The 18,963-nt window shown below is 30.8% G+C and overlaps 1 protein-coding gene across 1 annotated transcript in view; it reads left to right on the top strand.

Moving 5' to 3' along the window:
- LOC131650913 (uncharacterized) overlaps window positions 1–18,963 on the top strand; it is a 26,196-nt gene extending 7,233 nt beyond the window's left edge. Inside the window, exons 3-4 of the mRNA XM_058920613.1 lie at window positions 18,326–18,542; window positions 18,651–18,963. Of these exons, the coding sequence (XP_058776596.1) occupies window positions 18,326–18,542; window positions 18,651–18,963 (530 nt within the window). The remainder of the gene's footprint in view (window positions 1–18,325; window positions 18,543–18,650) is intronic.

Below are 18,963 nucleotides of genomic sequence, written 5' to 3'. Positions count from 1 at the left end.
TATTCTACTTGTTTCTATTATTTTATTCATAAATGATGCTCATTTCTATCACATATGTGCCATTATATATATATATATATATATATATATATATATATATATATATATATATATATATTCTCCTTCAGTAACAATAAGCAACATTGGAACAGCACTGGGCATATATGAAAACAGAAATGAAAGAAAAAAAATAACATAACTGAACCACATGAAGCGAACAGTAAACGGCTTACATGTGCCTTCCACCGCTGGACGCCATGGCACGAGGTGTCGACCGTCCCAACTTATATTTTCTTATATTTTTCTTTTAATTTTCCATACACACAGCATTATAATATTCCCAATTTAAATTTTCAAACAGTAACATAAAATAAAATAAACAAAATCCAATGAGAATCTATATCTTAAACCCACGTCCAATCCATCATATTTCTATTTAGGTAATAAGAATCCCTTTACATTGGAATGAGTACAGTTCTAAGAAGATTCAATGGAAAATTAAAGAAAAATGACACTTTAGAGAAACATTTTGAGTCTCCTTCTTCTCCTCTTCACAACCCTAACCCCCTTTCTCTATTTCTTCTTCTTTTCCTTTCACGGTTTTCTCTTTCTTTTCTATGCTACAACTTTTTCCAAAAGACAAGTAACACCACCGCTTAATTACTACTGCTTAATAACAAGCCTAATAAAAATACACCCTTAACACTTAAAGATACCATAATATAAGCCCAATATAATTTATACACTTAATGTAAAAATAATACTTCCACTTAAATACCATTAAAATAAAATCCGATTATTTTAATATACCGACTTATTACTCAATGCCTCATATTTCCGGTATAATCTTAATTACTCGGAAAATTCGCAAAACGCTAAATATTAGCTCATTAATATTTCTAATACTAAAAATATTAAAATCTCCGATTAAATATCGATCCGATATCCCAAACTAATACCGACTAAATCGTCCCAAAACGCAAAAAATTCAATAAACATCACAAATGTCTAAATTAAGCCAATAATTATTTTTCCGGACTTTACAGTGGACAGGGTGAACGTACTCCTCATATTTTATGCATTACCTTTTGACACCTTATGGAGCGAGAGCCCCCTAATTAGAGGACAAACCCACCTCATTTAAAGCATTGAACAAGCCTTGTTAACTTGCAAAAACAGAATTCATGTCAATGTCTTATGATCCAACTATGATAGTTGATCCCCATTTCTAGAATCCATGCCAGTCTGCGGTTGCCTTGATTCATGCATGCTTCACTGCCAATATATAAAAAGAATGACTATGAGTATAAGCACATGATTGAGATTCAATCCACCATATTACTTCATTATCAGTTAGATCTCATACGAAAGCACACTGATACACTGTGCTATAAATTTGAGCCTTTCGTTCTTGCTTAAAGTCGCCTACGTACTCTAGGTTTGTTAAAGGAAAATTTGGGAAAGCAAATCTTGTCGCATTTTCCCTGACATCTAGCCGGCTAGTAACACCTCCCCTTTTGTAAGCAACGTCAACTTTTGAGTTTTCCATGACAACCACCCTAAGAATCCTGACGAGTGACAAAGTAAAAGCAACAAAAAGAGAGTCAAGATGATTGGTTACCTTCAAGAACCCTAGAAGATATAGTGTGAGGAAGTTGAATCGTTGAAATTCCGAGAGGGTTGTTAGAATAGAGATAACAACATCAAGAAGAAGAAAAACATAAATGCACGGGGTCGAACACAGTAGGAGGAACATGAAAATTTGTAGGGTTTCACATGCAAGGGGAGCACAAAGAAATTAGACCCACCCTGACCTTTATTTACTAGCAATAGGCAACCCTACGACTAGTGACCAAAGATCGATGAAAACACACTATTACCACCAATGGTCTTGATTTTGCCTTAATCCTCCCATAAAACTAGAGTACTCAAAGAAAGATCACATTTGCCTTGAAATCAAGGGTCGTGTGGAGATATTAAACCGAGAAACTTTTCAGCTACAAAACATGCATTTAATGTGCAAGTTCCCGAGGCCAACTACTTACACTCACCACATCTCTAATAGTATGTTTGGATTGGTGTTTGCATAAACAAAATCACATCCTAATGCACTTTCACCGTGGTCATGAGAAGCTACAAAGTGTGGCTTCTGGGCAAAACATGCGCTTGACACTTTTCCACCCGGTATCCAAACATGCCATAACTCTAGAATGGGTATTTGCATGGCAACCTTCAAACAAAAAATGAGGCCGATTGGGAAAAGTCGGTCTGAAAATTTACTTCACAATCTTTTCTTCGTAAAATGATAGAAAGGACTTAGCAACTATTTAGGGTGAGGCCAATGGCCCAATAAGACCGATCCAACTTAAGCAACCAAATTTAAAAGTATCTCAAAGTGGAATGCAAACAGGTAGACCCTTGCCAAAAAAGTGATACATCAGATCTGATCCACTTGCTCATCTTCAGCCATCAAATTTATTTGGAGGGTCTCCCGCACCTCACATCAGGTCAAGCAGAAACATTTCATTCGTCCTTCATATATAATATTTTTTACATGCCACAATAAGTTTTATTTATTCATTTCACTTATCTACACTTCTTTGACCTCACTGGATGTTAAAATATTAACCTTGCAAATTTGTCTCCTTTCTACCGCACCAGGAGCTCTTACCACCACAACAGAAGAATTCTTGACCTCTACACCACTATTTATCTGTTTTGCACTGTAATAATTATCAACATATTCATTTAAAAATGATTGATTAGCCATCCATATTTTATTATTGGATTCAATTATAATCCAAAAGCCCAAAATAAATTTAGTTCCAATTTAATTTCAAATTTCATAGAATTCATAAAATAAGATATCTCATGTTCATTTATCAACTTCATTCTTTTCCGATTGAATAAGTTGTCTTGACCGTTGTTTAATATTTAGTATTCAACAAGGAACGAGTGTTTTTAAGACAATAATCTACCATGACGCACAAACAAATTTTATAATTCGATATTTGTTGATTTAAAAATGTGGTTGAAAAGAAAGATTCGTAAAAGTGGTCAACTAAATTCGTTAAAAGAGAATAATCATCAACAAAATTGATACATACTCCCTCCGTTTCTTTTTAAGTGTCCTTTTAATATAAATCTTTTCAACCAAGATAGTGAAATGTTAGTGTTAATTTTTCTACTATACCCTCATTTATTTTCTCTTTCCAAATAAATTCAAATATTTTCTCTCATTAATTTCATGGAAAATGTGAAGTGTAGTTATTAAAAAAGTAAGAGTATAATTGATAAATTGTAACATTAAATTATAAAACGACACTTAAATAAAAACAATTTTTTTTTCTAAAACGACACTTAAAAAAAACTGTGGGAGTATTTTGTATTAATAAAATGGTTAAGAAAACACTTATCAATTAAATTTTTTAAAAGTTTCATATTAAATGAGATAAATTCTAAACATATTTTTATAAGTGAAAATACTTTTTACTTTATATTATATATAATTTTTTTGATAAAATTGAGTTAAACCTAGAGCTGTCAAATGGGCCGCCCCAGCCCGCCCCGACTCGGTAGGCCAATATGTTTAAATGGGCTAGTCCGGCCCGATTACTTAATGGACGACATAAAATGAGTCCGACCTATTTCTCAAAGGCCTGTGCGGCCTAATGGGCTAGTCCGGCCCGTATTTCAATATTATAGTTTTAATTTTATAAAAATGATGTAATGGTTAAATGCAACATAATATAAGCAGAGAGTCATCATAAACGTATATAAGTGATATTTAAAATATTTATCCATAAATATATATGAATACCACAAAAACGTTCATGTAAAAGTACAAAGTAACTTAATATTATCACTAATACTTATCAAATTTTTTCTTCATCTCACAACCATTTCCTTCATCACATCATCTTGAAAATATATCTTCATCCTCCTTAACTTTTATTTATCACTTGAAAACACATTTATACAATCATATCTTATCTCAATATTTTTTTTCCCTAAAATTTACCAAAATCTTTTTTTAATGCACCAGTCTGAAGCCCGCTTGGCCCGACCCAGCCCAACCCAACCCATGAAAAACATAGGCCCGATGGACTGGCCCAAAAAGATAGGATCGTATTTTTTAAGATATTTTGCGGCTCGACCCGACCAAATTGTTGGGATTATGGACTGTCCGATGGGCCGAGTCAATTTTCACAACTCTAGTTAAACCTAACGCATATTTCAAAATTTATTTAAAATCCGTTGGACTGATTATTACTAAATTCAAGTAAGACCCAAATATAAATTTATAGATGACAATAATTTATGAGAAAAAGAAGCAAAGACAATCCTTACATTATAAGCTACAATTTTGCAAATTTGAGTTGAAACAAACTCATTAATATTAAGTGTAATATTTCTAAGAGAATTTTTTTTTACATCCATATAGGGTGAAAAACACCTATAAAAATCTTAAAATACTCTTCAAATATGTATTTTGGAAGATTCTAATATATTTATTGAACATACATTTTTTAAAATATATATAAAAATTAGGTGATACTTATAACACATGAGAATACATATTTTAAAATTGTACTCTTTATTTTAAACTAATTGTTTTATTCGGAAAAAATAACTAAAATTAATTATTATTTTTAATATAATTAACTTTTTATTCTAAAATATATTTTATTAAATACTAAATATTTGTGAGAAATATTGACAAATCCAACCATTTATTCTAAAAAAAAGTCAATTTTTCATATTTAAAACGATTCATATGTGTATGACCAAATTCTTAACATATAAATTGCTTTAATTATACTTTATTTTATAATTATAAATGTCATAAATATTTATTTTTGATAATAATTAAAATGCAATTATTTTTTTAATAATTTTATGGATGATAATTATTATTTGGCAAAGGAAGAATAAATACAATAAAATTTTAGTAATAAGTTTTATTTTCTTCTAATATGAAATTTATATAAAATGAAAAAAATGTAACTATTAATTCAAATATTTAAATATGAAAATTAATCAACTATTTAAATATGTTACTTCCATTCTATTCTTTAATAAATTATGAAATTGTTAAAGTTTTGATAAATCAGACGAGCTAAAGTTGTCTCAATTTGTAAGATATAGAAAATTGGTCAAACTCTTTCAACTTGCTTAAAAATATTATTATAAGAATTAAAAATATTTTGCACCAACTCATTAATGTCTATCATATCATGCTATTTTTAAATATTAAACTCTATGTGATAACTAGAAAATTAATGTATCGAGTATTCTTCAACTTTACATAACAAATACAATAAATTATAATTTATATCAGGTTAACAGTATTAAAATTTAAATTTACGTTACTATCATTTTCTTCAATATATACCATAAAGTTGTTATTACAATATTAATATATTTTACTAATCGTTAGTTGGTCCAGTGGTGATTGGCGCTGGATTTGGTAGGGAGAACCATGGTTCGATCCCCCGCAACTGCGATCGGGAGAGGGATGGAACCACTTGATGCCAGAATTCGCCCCCGAACCAGACTAAACCGGTGCTATAAAGCAAAAAAAAAAAAATTAATATATTTTGTTATTCTTTATGACATTAATTATCATTTTTAATAAAATTCATTATTTATAATTTAACTATCTTAATTTCTTTCGTTCCAACAAATAATTAATAGTGCTATTTATAAAATATTAAAAAGAAATAGAGAAAATATATTTCAATAATATTTTTTTATATAAAATAACATCTTTTTCAATATTTTAATTATATAATAGGAAGTAATGAATGTGATACACCAATTGTCAAATGGGTCTAAATATTTTTTTTGAACATGCTAAAATAATGTTTATATCTATAAAAAATCCATTGTTGATCCAAATGATACATTAATTCAAATATTTAAATATGAAAATTAATCAACTATTTTTTGTTATTTAATATTTTAAATTTAAAAGTAAACATTTGAAATTTAAATGAAAATTTAATATTTATATAAATTAACAACATTAATATTACATTATTCAAAATATTGAAGTTACTAATCAAAATATTGAATATTAACAGGAACATGAAGTTACTGATCAAGATATTTTGAAATGAACGAGAACTTGGAGTTACACATTAAAATATTTAATATTAATGAAATTACTGATTAAAATATTGAATATTAACGGGAAGATGAAGTTACTGATCACAATATTGAATATTAACGGGAAGATGAAGTTACTGATCACAATATTGAATATTAACGGGAACCTGAAGTTACTGATTAAAATATTAAATATTAACGGGAACATGAAGTTAATGATCACAATATTGAATATTAACGGGGACCTGGAGTTACTAATCAAAATATTGAATATTAATGGAAACATGAAGTTACCGATCACAATATTGAATATTAACGGGAACATGAAATTACTGATCAAAATATTTTGAAATTAACGGGAACCTGAAGTTACAGATTAAAATATTGAATATTAACAGGAACTTAAATTACTTATCAAAATATTGAATATTAACGGGAACATGAAGTTAATGATCACAATATTGAATATTAACGGGAACATGAAGTTAATGATCACAATATTGAATATTAACGGGAACTTGAAGTTACTGATTAAAATATTGAATATTAACAGGAACATGAAGTTACTGATCACAATATTGAATATTAACGGGAACCTGAAGTTACTAATTAAAATATTAAATATTAACGGGAACATGAAGTTATTGATCACAATATTGAATATTAACGGGAATCTTAAGTTACTGATCACAATATTGAATATTAACGGAAACCTGAAGTTACTGATTAAAATATTGAATATTAACGGGAACATGAAATTACTGGTCACAAAATTGAATATTAACAGAAATATGAAGTTTCTGATCAACATATTGATTATTAACGGGAACATGAAGTTACAAAAGGCTGTTTAGACACAGTTTAATTTTGGTGCTTTCAATTTTGTTCCTGGTTTTTTTAGACACAATTTAATGTTAATTATTCTTATTTCTTTTCCATAAAATGTTAATTACTTTTAATATTAATTTTTCTATTAAAAAATATACATTAAAAACAAATACACGCCCCGTACAAGAATCCGTGCGAACGCACGATTTTTTTACTAGTTTAGGAGAAAAAGAAAGAAAGACAATCCTTATATTATAAGCCACAATTTTGCAAATTTGAGCTGAAACAAACTCATTAATATTAAGTGTAATATTTCTAAGAGAATTTCTTTGTACATCCATATAGAGTAAAAAACACCTATGAAAATCTAAAATACCCTTCGAATATGTATTTTTGAAGACATTCATATCATATTTTTAATTATTTTGAATATTCATATCCGAAATCACCTTTCTTTGAACTTTTTTATTTAAACGTTGAATTTAAAATGTCAGGTGTTTTTTCAAATATGCATATCCGAAAAAACCCTTCATATTCATCTTTCCCTCCTTCACTCTTTCATTCATTTTCTTTCACACAAAACCAAAACTCTCTCCAAATCCACCTTCATTTTCATTCAGTCTCCAAATCAAGTTTCAAGTGGTTCATTATATCAAGGAGAGCATAAGAAGCTATTCCCTCCGTCTCATAATAAGTGTCTTATTTACACTTTTTCTATGTCTCAAAATAAATGTCATTTTAGAATATGAATACAACATTTATTATTTCTCTCTTGATGAATTCAATGGTTGATATTTGTTCTTCTCATATCTCGTAATAAAATGCTCTCACTTGATATGCTCCACTATCTATAATAAATAAGGGTAGTTTAGTAAATGATATTAATTTTATTATTAAAATCAACACATCTAATCATTTTCTTAAAAGTTGCGCAAAGCTTAAATAAGACATTTATTATGAGATGGAGGTAATACAATTTGAGGTAAAGTTCTCTCATTCCATCTCTCATTTCACTGCATTGGTACTAATTTGTGGAAGAAACTGCGCCACTTCGGATATGCATATTCGAAGATACCCTTTTCTAAAAAAAAAGAAGGTGATTTTGGATGTGCATATCCGAAGATATCCTTTCCTAAAAAAATGGGATGATGTCGGATGTGCATACCCAAAGACACCTTATTCTAAAAAAAAAAGAAGAATGTCTTCGGATGTACATATCCGAAGACACTTTGTTTCTAAAAAATAAGGTGACTTCGGATATGCATATCCAAAATCATACAATTTTTTTGAAAAATATATCTTCAAATATGCACATCTAAAATGTAAATGTAAGAGTATTTTAGAGATTTTACCATGAATCTGAATATGTGAGTATGTATACGAGTGCAGAGAGAATTTCTATATTTCTAAATTACGATGGTTTGACCTGTTTGTGTGCAAGTACAACAAGGCATGGTTGCAATCAAAACCCATATTTTTCAATGTCATTATTGAGTTGACATCTCAACTGTTCATCTGGCCCCTTAGCTTATACAATTAAGTGGATCTATCATCTATCATTACCCGATTGAAGTTCATTAATTCATAATGTAAGTGGAGTAATCAAGGTAGTTGGTCAAATTTGAATGCAATATTAATATGCAAAATTAGTTATATGATCCATTGTATATAACTTGTTGGACCAAGATAATAATAGTACTCTTGCAAGTTCTTTGCAATTTCTTGCACCAAATGATAATATTCAAAATATAATCATTCAATTCTTATAGTAATCTAATGAATATTGATATTGGAAAATGGCATGATGTTATAGCATACATCAAACACCAAATTAAAACAATAAACTATTGACATCTAAACCGACAATATCATGTGCAAAATAGATGATTTGTTGGATGGAAAAAAATTCAGTTTTGATTCTTTATGGATTATACTATACCCTTCTATCTGTCTCATGTAAAATCATGATGGGGATGGTTGAGGCTAACCAATTAGAGTAATAAAAATAACCCAATATAGAGTAAGTTGAATTTAAATAAGAAAGTATGTAAGATATACAGAAAAAGAAACTCACAAAACTCTTACGCCATATGATGCATGTATGTGTTTTTTAATATTTAATTATCAGTTCTTGTGAATTATTTGAGAATTATTAAATAAATTCAAAAGCTAAAAAATAAATGATTAAATATTTGAAGTTATCATTAACTTATAATTATACTCCACTGTCCTTTTAATTTTTTTTTATTAAGTTAAGTATTTTTAGAGTATTTTTTTTGTTTATTAATGATTAAATTTTTACCTTTTAAAAATAAATAAGGGAGATGTTGGATTGGAATATTTGAACTACCAAATCAAATAGTTAAACAAGGTCTTTAGAAAAAAACATTAGATATAATATTTAAATAATTAATTGGTAACTTGTATTAGACATTTCTATTAAGTCTAAATAATTATAATTTGAAGAATATCATTATTTCTAAATTATATTTAGAGTTCATATTTTTTTATATTAAAAAATAACTTATTTCTTTTCAATGTGGATTTTTTTTTTCAATAATTGGATTCCTAAGAACTTTTAAATAATTTATAATTGAGTGATAAATGTTTGAAATAATTTCTAATTAGGTCTTACCTTACTAAAATATTTATTGATTCCTTTCCCGTATTTTAAACATACATAGTATTTTCGAGTAAACTAAAACACTTTCATTAAGATAGAGAAAGTACACCAATATTATATATGTATATATGTTAAGATCCAAAATATATAAAGGAAAATGACATTTCTAGCTTCAGCTTCAAGAAGTAATTCAAGTACCAACCGTTAAATAAAAAACTATATAAAAACATTTAGGTGAAATTAGAATTGGGTCCATGATCAATCATTCTAGGCTCTTCCATAAATATAAATATTATTATATTATATAATTATTTGTCGTAATATTGAAATGTAGTATGAATTTATGGGAGGTTTTGGCCTACCCACTTAGAGTATCTATTCATTGATTGCATGTGTGTTAGTGGATAATTTTCATTTTAGATACCGCAAATATTGGCTTTTGTCATGTGCCTATAATCCAATTAATAACGACAAGACTATGTTAATGTTTTTGTGAATTTTGAGTTGATTACACCTTCTTCAAAACAATAAATTGATCATATTTATGCATGGAAGACAATTAGCTTTCAAAATCAATATGCATAGAATAGGCCATAGTATAGTGACTTGTAACACCCCAAATTCTACCCGAAAATATCATGCGAGAAATCAGAGTATTTTAAAAACTATCAACAAGCATTTGGGATATCACATTTACTTCATATAACAACTCATAAACAAATACATAGCACTTTAATCTCAGAGAAGCACAAAACAACTTATAACAGCTCTTAGACAAACCAACTTCATTTTAATATGCAGCGGAATCATAACATTCGACTTTATAAACAAATCATCTTATTTAATCGGAAACAACTTCAAACATCATAGTACTTCTCATTATTCAATTTGGAACTCAACAACTAAAACATGAACAACATAGAAACAACAATATAGACAACCTCCGAGTGCTACGTATCAGAGCGACACACCAACCGGACACGATGAAGCTACAAACTTCTACAGCTATACATGAGTACCTGCCCATTTCCCATGGTAGGGGAAACATCAGCAGAAGGGGTGAGATATCAAACAGTATAAAGGAAAGTATGATAATAGATATAGCAAGATAATATCATACACAATTCACCACTTCTCAATATAAGCAATTTGCATCACGACAATAACATGGATCATATATTCCAACTTATACACATATATCATTAATACATATATATTCACAGTCTCATCATATATGTTTCATTCACGTACATCATATCTACAACACATCAACAATCAATATCGAATGAATTCAACTTCACAAACTATGCATCCACACATCATAACAATGAATCGAATGCAACTCGGTATACAAACTCGAATGCGACTCAAACTATGCATATGCATGTGGTACCAATCGGAGCTTCAGCCCCCGTTACCAATTGCCATTTGGCCCGTCATGTTTGCCATAGTTTTCAGGCCGTCATGTTTGCCATAGTTTTTAGGCCGTCACAGAGTATGCATATGGAATGTAACTCGACAAACAAGACAACACAACATACTCATCAAAATCACATATCGTCACGAGCAAGGCCGTCTCAATTTTTTGGAGGCCCTGTGTAGATTAGTCATGGTTCAACCATGACAAAATAATTAGAGGCCCTATTTACCCTCATTTTAACAGTGACAAATAGTTATGAGGCCCTATTTAGTTACGATTTAATCGTAAAAAATTTGAGGCCCTGTGCGGTAGCCCACCTTGCACGCCCTCAAAGACGGCCCTGGTCACGAGGCATAAGCCTATATCACAATCACATTACCATTTATTCGAGGTAATTCACGTCACTATAATATTTCATCTTCACTTAGTCACAAAATCATCCTCACAAATATATACAACATCACGTATTCACAAAATCGTCACAAATATACAATTCTCATATCATCAAGATCATTACAATTATCATCATGTTTCGGCACATCGGCACAATTACTCAATTTCACATATTAACACAGTCATCACAATTATCATCACAATCCACTAAACTAACGACAATTAGCTAGGATTCATACCATAAGGTTAATCACATAACAGTGCACAATAATAATCATATTGGCAATCACAACATTATTCGTAACAAAGACATCCAAACTGAAATCACAATTTTTGGTCAATTCTCAAAATAATCTCAATATGCCAATATATCAAGTAAATCAAATCGGCTTTCAATCATCAACTAAATCAATTAGAAATAATGTTAATTATCAAAACAACATCATTGACATAACAATATATTATTCTCAACTTGAATATTCAACCAAAACACAATTACGGTCAATTTCTCAAAATACCGTAATTTACCGATAAACCGAATAATTGGTCCAAGTCCAAGTATATTCCAATCACATAGGCTTATTGGAATTAATTCAACTAATAATTTAATTATCCAATTAATAATCAAACTATATTAATTTCAATTCAACTATTATATTTCTATTCCATTATTTTCCAATTCTACAACCAAAACTCATTATTTCACTATCAATGGTTTACCCACAACAAACACAACATTCTAATACACATAGATTGTCAATTGCACACAACTTATCACATTTATATCATCACATTCCAACAAATAATCAAATACCTAAAATTGCAACATAGAAGAACATGGATATCAAAGTATAGAATCAAACCCACCATAACATACTATCATACAACCCTTTAGCATGAAAGAACCCCACCCTTACCTTGACAAATATGGACTCTTTCACCATAGCTCTAAGCTTTTCTCCAAAATAAATCCTTCAAACATAATTTGGAGACACACCTCTATGAGTCAGGAACGTTGTGTCAAAACCACGCGACGATCCAACGGTTGGATTGAGAGATTCATCCGTTTTGCTAAGGTGACTCAATGCTGAAACTTGCTGCGAAAATGAGGTTTCTTCTAGCTTTTCTCTTCCACCATTGTTCTCTTCCCTTTTGCCTCTTTTCTCTTCTTTCTATCTTTTCCCCCAAATGAAAATAGTAACCTCTAAAACCCTAATCTTCTCTTACTATCTCACTTATGTCAATTGGGCTTAACCCACCAATCCATCCATTATGTTTATATCACTTAGGCTCATTTAGTTATATCTCTCTAATAACTCAATTAAGCCAAATAACACAAATACACACTCATAATTAAATACTTAAATAATTATTATATCACATAATAACTAAATAAATAAGTAATTATTAAAAACACCAAATAATATAATTACTAAAATAATTAATAAAAATATTAATAAAAATCGGGATGTTACAACTCTCCCCCACTTTGAATATTTTCGTCCTCGAAAATACAATCGACACAACCATCTCATCGCCAAAACTACACTTACTCTCTCCAGACTCACACAAACCCAAAGGCATTCCACATCTACGACCATACAAAGCTTCAAAATACAAGCTCTCAAAAGATCCTTAAGCTACTGAATCGTCTTCTCCGTTTGACCATCAGCTTGCGGATGATAAACAGAACTCAAACATAACTTAATAATCAAAGTACTCTACAAAAATTTCCAAAATCTAGAAGTAAAATTCAGATCTCTATCAGAAACAACACTCGACGGAATACCATGCCAACTCACAATCTTTTCAAAATACAACTTTGCAAGTCTCTCCATCGGATAATCCCTGCTTATCGGAATAGAGTGGGCAAAATTTGTCAATCCATCTACAATGACCCAAGTTGCCTCACAATTAATGGATGTCCTCGACAAACCCAAAACAAAATCCATAGAAATGCTATCCCACTTCCACTCAGGAATGGACAACGGTTGCATCAAACCAGACGGTTTCTGATGTTCAATTTTTGACTTCTGACAAGTCAAACACGAATACACAAATTCCGCAATATCCTTCTTCATACCTCGCCACCAAAATAACTTTCTCAAGTCTTGATACATCTTAGTAGCACCAGAATAATTACTCAACCACTTTGATGCCCTTCATCCCAAAAATTCTCTTTTTCAAATTCGAAACATCAGGAATACAAATTCAATCACGACATCTCATGACACCGTTCTCATCAATCCGAAAATTATCACCTTATCCTCGATCAATCAATGTCATCTTGTCAACCAATTTCAAATCCGATTTCTGACTTTCTCTAATCTCATCAAGAATACCACAAGTAAGCTTCAACATACCAAACTCAAATCTCGAAATTATTCCAACAATTCCAATTCTTGAATCATCAACATAGACATATGCAATTATTTCCTACTCAATGCATTGGCTACAACGTTCGCTTTTCCCGGATGGTAATTCAAACCAAAATCATAGTCCTTCAAGAATTACAACCATATTCTTTTCCTCATTATCAACTCGTTCTGATCAAACAACTACTTCAAACTCTTGTGTTCACTATATACCTCAAATCTCGATCCAAACAAGTAGTGCCTTCAAAGTTTCAAAACAAAAACAACGGCGGCCAACTCTAAATCTTGCGTCAGATAATTCCTCTCATGAATCTTAAGTTGCCTTGAAGCATAAGCTACCACTTGCCCTTTTTGCTTCAACACAAAGCCTCACTGAACCTTCCTTCTTCTTTAACCAACAGAACAGGTGCACCCCACAGCGACACACTCGGACGAATAAACCTCTTCTCAAGCAAATCCTCAAGTTGACTCTTCAACTCTTTCAACTCTGAAGCTGACATCTGATATGGATCCATCAACACAGGACTGGTTCTAGGAACTAAATCAATCAAAAATTGAACTTCTCTTTCCGGCGGTAAATCACTTACATCTTTAGGAAACACTTATGCAAATGCGTAAGCTATCGGTAATTCATCAATTGATCTTTTCTCATGAACATCCAAAGTTGCCAACAACATAAACAACATCGCACCATCTTGCACAGACTCATTCACTTCCTATATTATCAAGCTGGCAAGATAAGTCTATCACATCCAATACGATCCCGTCTACTATCAACAAGAGATTAAGGGTGATCAGTTCCTCAATTTGTCAATAGATAGCCGACAACCATAATGGTAGCGTAAACCATCGTTACTCAACTGCAATAGAATCCTTTACGTCACCAAAAGTACCATACTTCAATAACTCCCAAAATCATCTGAACATGCTAACACACACCTTGTAATAACATTAGAACATAATTACTTTACACCATTATCAACACTTTTTATTCTTGGAATCATACACGTCCCTTCGCATTTACTCCGACTTGAACGTTCCAACAACTTCGACAACTTTTCCAATCTTTTGCCTAGGATCCCTTGACAAGGTCTACCGCAATCCATGGCTTAGTCATTATTCTTACGTCAACATCCTACGCAAAGGTTACTTAAACTGATAACTTCACAGTCCACCAATAATGTTGAATATGGCAACTTCCTAAATTCCATCTTATGAAAATTATCCTTATTCCAAGACGTTCCGACTCGTTAAACAACCAAAATCTTAAATCCATGTTACCTTCGAATTCGGAAACCAACAAACTTCTACATTGCTTGCTCTGTCTCCTTAAGCAATATATTGCATCAATAACTTACAACTGAAACATATCCGAGAAGCACAGCTTCTCCCTTACTTCGCTCAAACTAACCCTGCAACAAAACAAACAAGTACCAACAGTGTTTCACACACATGTCGCGTACTAAGGAATAAAACACTAACAACATTCAACTGTCACACAACTCAACTGACTCGACAACTTGGCCGAACGGACGGACCGATCTGCTCTGATACCACTAATGTAACACCCCAAATTCTACCCGAAAATATCATGCGAGAAATCAGAGTATTTTAAAAACTATCAACAAGCATTTGGGATATCACATTTACTTCATATAACAACTCATAAACAGATACATAGCACTTTAATCTCAGAGAAGCACAAAACAACTTATAACAACTTTTAGTCAAACCAACTTCATTTTAATATGCAGCGGAATCATAACATTCGACTTTATAAACAAATCATCTTATTTAATCGGAAACAACTTCGAACATCATAGTACGTCTCATTATTCAATTTGGAACTCAACAACTAAAACATGAACAACATAGAAACAACAATATAGACAACCCCCGAGTGCTACGTATCAGAGCGACACACCAATCGGACACGATGAAGCTACAAACTTCCACAACTATACTTGAGTACCTGCCCATTTCCCATGGTAGGGGAAACATCAGCAGAAGGGGTGAGATATCAAACAGTATAAAGGAAAGTATGATAATAGATATAGCAAGATAATATCATACACAATTCACCACTTCTCAATATAAGCAATTTGCATCACGACAACAACATGGATCATATATTCCAACTTATACACATATATCATTAATACATATATATTCACAGTCTCATCATATATGTTTCATTCACGTACATCATATCTACAACACATCAACAATCAATATCAAATGAATTCAACTTCACAAACTATGCATCCACACATCATAACAATGAATCGAATGCAACTCGGTATACAAACTCGAATGCGACTCAAACTATGCATATGCATGTGGTACCAATCGGAGCTTCAGCCCCCGTCACCAATTGCCATTTGGCCCGTCATGTTTGCCATAGTTTTCAGGCCGTCATGTTTGCCATAGTTTTTAGGCCGTCACAGAGTATGCATATGGAATGTAACTCGACAAACAAGACAACACAACATACTCATCAAAATCACATATCGTCACGAGGCATAAGCCTATATCACAATCACATTACCATTTATTCGAGGTAATTCACGTCACTATAATATTTCATCTTCACTTAGTCACAAAATCATCCTCACAAATATATACAACATCACGTATTCACAAAATCGTCACAAATATACAATTCTCATATCATCAAGATCATTACAATTATCATCATGTTTTGACACATCGGCACAATTACTCAATTTCACATATTAACACAGTCATCACAATTATCATCACAATCCACTAAACTAACGACAATTAGCTAGGATTCATACCATAAGGTTAATCATATAACAGTGCACAATAATAATCATATTGGCAATCACAACATTATTCGTAACAAAGACATCCAAACTGAAATCACAATTTTTGGTCAATTCTCAAAATAATCTCAATATGCCAATATATCAAGTAAATCAAATCGGCTTTCAATCATCAACTAAATCAATTAGAAATAATGTTAATTATCAAAACAACATCATTGGGATAACAATATATTATTCTCAACTTGAATATTCAACCAAAACACAATTACGGTCAATTTCTCAAAATACCGTAATTTACCGATAAACCGAATAATTGGTCCAAGTCCAAGTATATTCCAATCACATAGGCTTATTGGAATTAATTCAACTAATAATTTAATTATCCAATTAATAATCAAACTATATTAATTTCAATTCAACTATTATATTTCTATTCCATTATTTTCCAATTCTACAACCAAAACTCATTATTTCACTATCAATGGTTTACCCACAACAAACACAACATTCTAATACACATAGATTGTCAATTGCACACAACTTATCACATTTATATCATCACATTCCAACAAATAATCAAATACCTAAAATTGCAACATAGAAGAACATGGATATCAAAGTATAGAATCAAACCCACTATAACATATTATCATACAACCCTTTAGCATGAAAGAACCCCACCCTTACCTTGGCAAATATGGACTCTTTCACCATAGCTCTAAGCTTTTCTCCAAAATAAATCCTTCAAACATAATTTGGAGACACACCTCTATGAGTCAGGAACGTTGTGTCAAAACCACGCGATGATTCAACGGTTGGATTGAGAGATTCATCCGTTTTGCTAAGGTGACTCAATGCTGAAACTTGCTGCGAAAATGAGGTTTCTTCTAGCTTTTCTCTTCCACCATTGTTCTCTTCCCTTTTGCCACTTTTCTCTTCTTCCTATCTTTTCCCCCAAATGAAAATAGTAACCTCTAAAACCCTAATCTTCTCTTACTATCTCACTTATGTCAATTGGGCTTAACCCACCAATCCATCCATTATGTTTATATCACTTAGGCTCATTTAGTTATATCTCTCTAATAACTCAAATAAGCCAAATAACACAAATACACACTCATAATTAAATACTTAAATAATTATTATATCACATAATAACTAAATAAATAAGTAATTATTAAAAACACCAAATAATATAATCACTAAAATAATTAATAAAAATCGGGATGTTACATGACTCATGTTGGTGTATTTGGAATTTGTTGAAAAACTTTAAACCTTGCTTTAGGCCCACTATTAAATGTTTTGAGTTCATGTATTTCGAAGTATATTGTTGTTTTTATATTTTTCATCTTAATTTATTTTGAATGACTTTTTCATTTCGTAAATAAAATCGTAATGGTTATATGAAATTTAAGATTTAAATTTTAGTATTGGTGTCTAACTTAACAATGTTAGTTGAATAGTTGGACTATGATTTACGAACATTTTGTATGTAATTTACTCAAAATATTATTTGATATTTATTTTAATTGTAAAATTTTATTGAATTCATATTGATTTCAACTTTAAAAGATGTCACAAGTAGTTACAACAACAGATTGGTGAAAAAGTAGTAATACTTTATGGAAATTTCAGACAAATTTTTTTAATTTTCTCTGTAGTAGATCCGATATTGTTCACGCTACCATCGATACATCTTACTTATGGAACTCTTGTGAGATCTTGACATTTAAAAAGGAGATTTATGAATTTTTAAAGTGACTTTTAAAATTGGGTGAAGGTAGACTTTGTGAGTCTAACAATGATTATGCTGATATTGATATTCCTCGTGATATTTTAATGAAAAACTTTGATGATTCTATTGTTGCCATTGTTGAGAATATCTACCCTGCTTTCATGGATAATTACAAATCTTTTGACTACCTTAAAAGTCGAGTTATCTTAGCATCAACAATTGAAATTGTTGATCAAATTAATAATCATATTCTTGATATGATGTATGTATATTTTTCTTTCCAAATTAACATTTATAATTTATTTTCTTTTTTAAATATGTCCTATCTAAATATTTACCTCATTTTTATTATTTAACTTTTTTTATATAGGCTAATCAAAAGATTATTAAGCTCTAATTCAGTTGACTGTTCTGAGATTCATGGTAACAGCATTATTGATGTTCTTACTCTTGAGTTTTTCAAATCTCTAATAACTTCTGGGTTGCCTAGCCATGTCATTAAACTAAATGTGGGTACTCCGATAATGTTTATGAGAAACATTGATCAATCTGAGGGTTTGTGCAACAGAACTAGGCTTATAGTGACTAAGATGACAAATCATGTTCTGGAAGCTGAAATTATGGGTGGGAAAGGCCATGACAAAATTATCTACATTCCTAGAATGGATATGTCACCCTTATAA

Source organism: Vicia villosa, linkage group LG2 (assembly GCF_029867415.1).
Source record: "Vicia villosa cultivar HV-30 ecotype Madison, WI linkage group LG2, Vvil1.0, whole genome shotgun sequence".
Lineage (NCBI taxonomy): Eukaryota > Viridiplantae > Streptophyta > Magnoliopsida > Fabales > Fabaceae > Vicia > Vicia villosa.
Note: the sequence above shows the minus strand (reverse complement) of the source record. Positions and strands in the feature narration are given on the sequence as shown.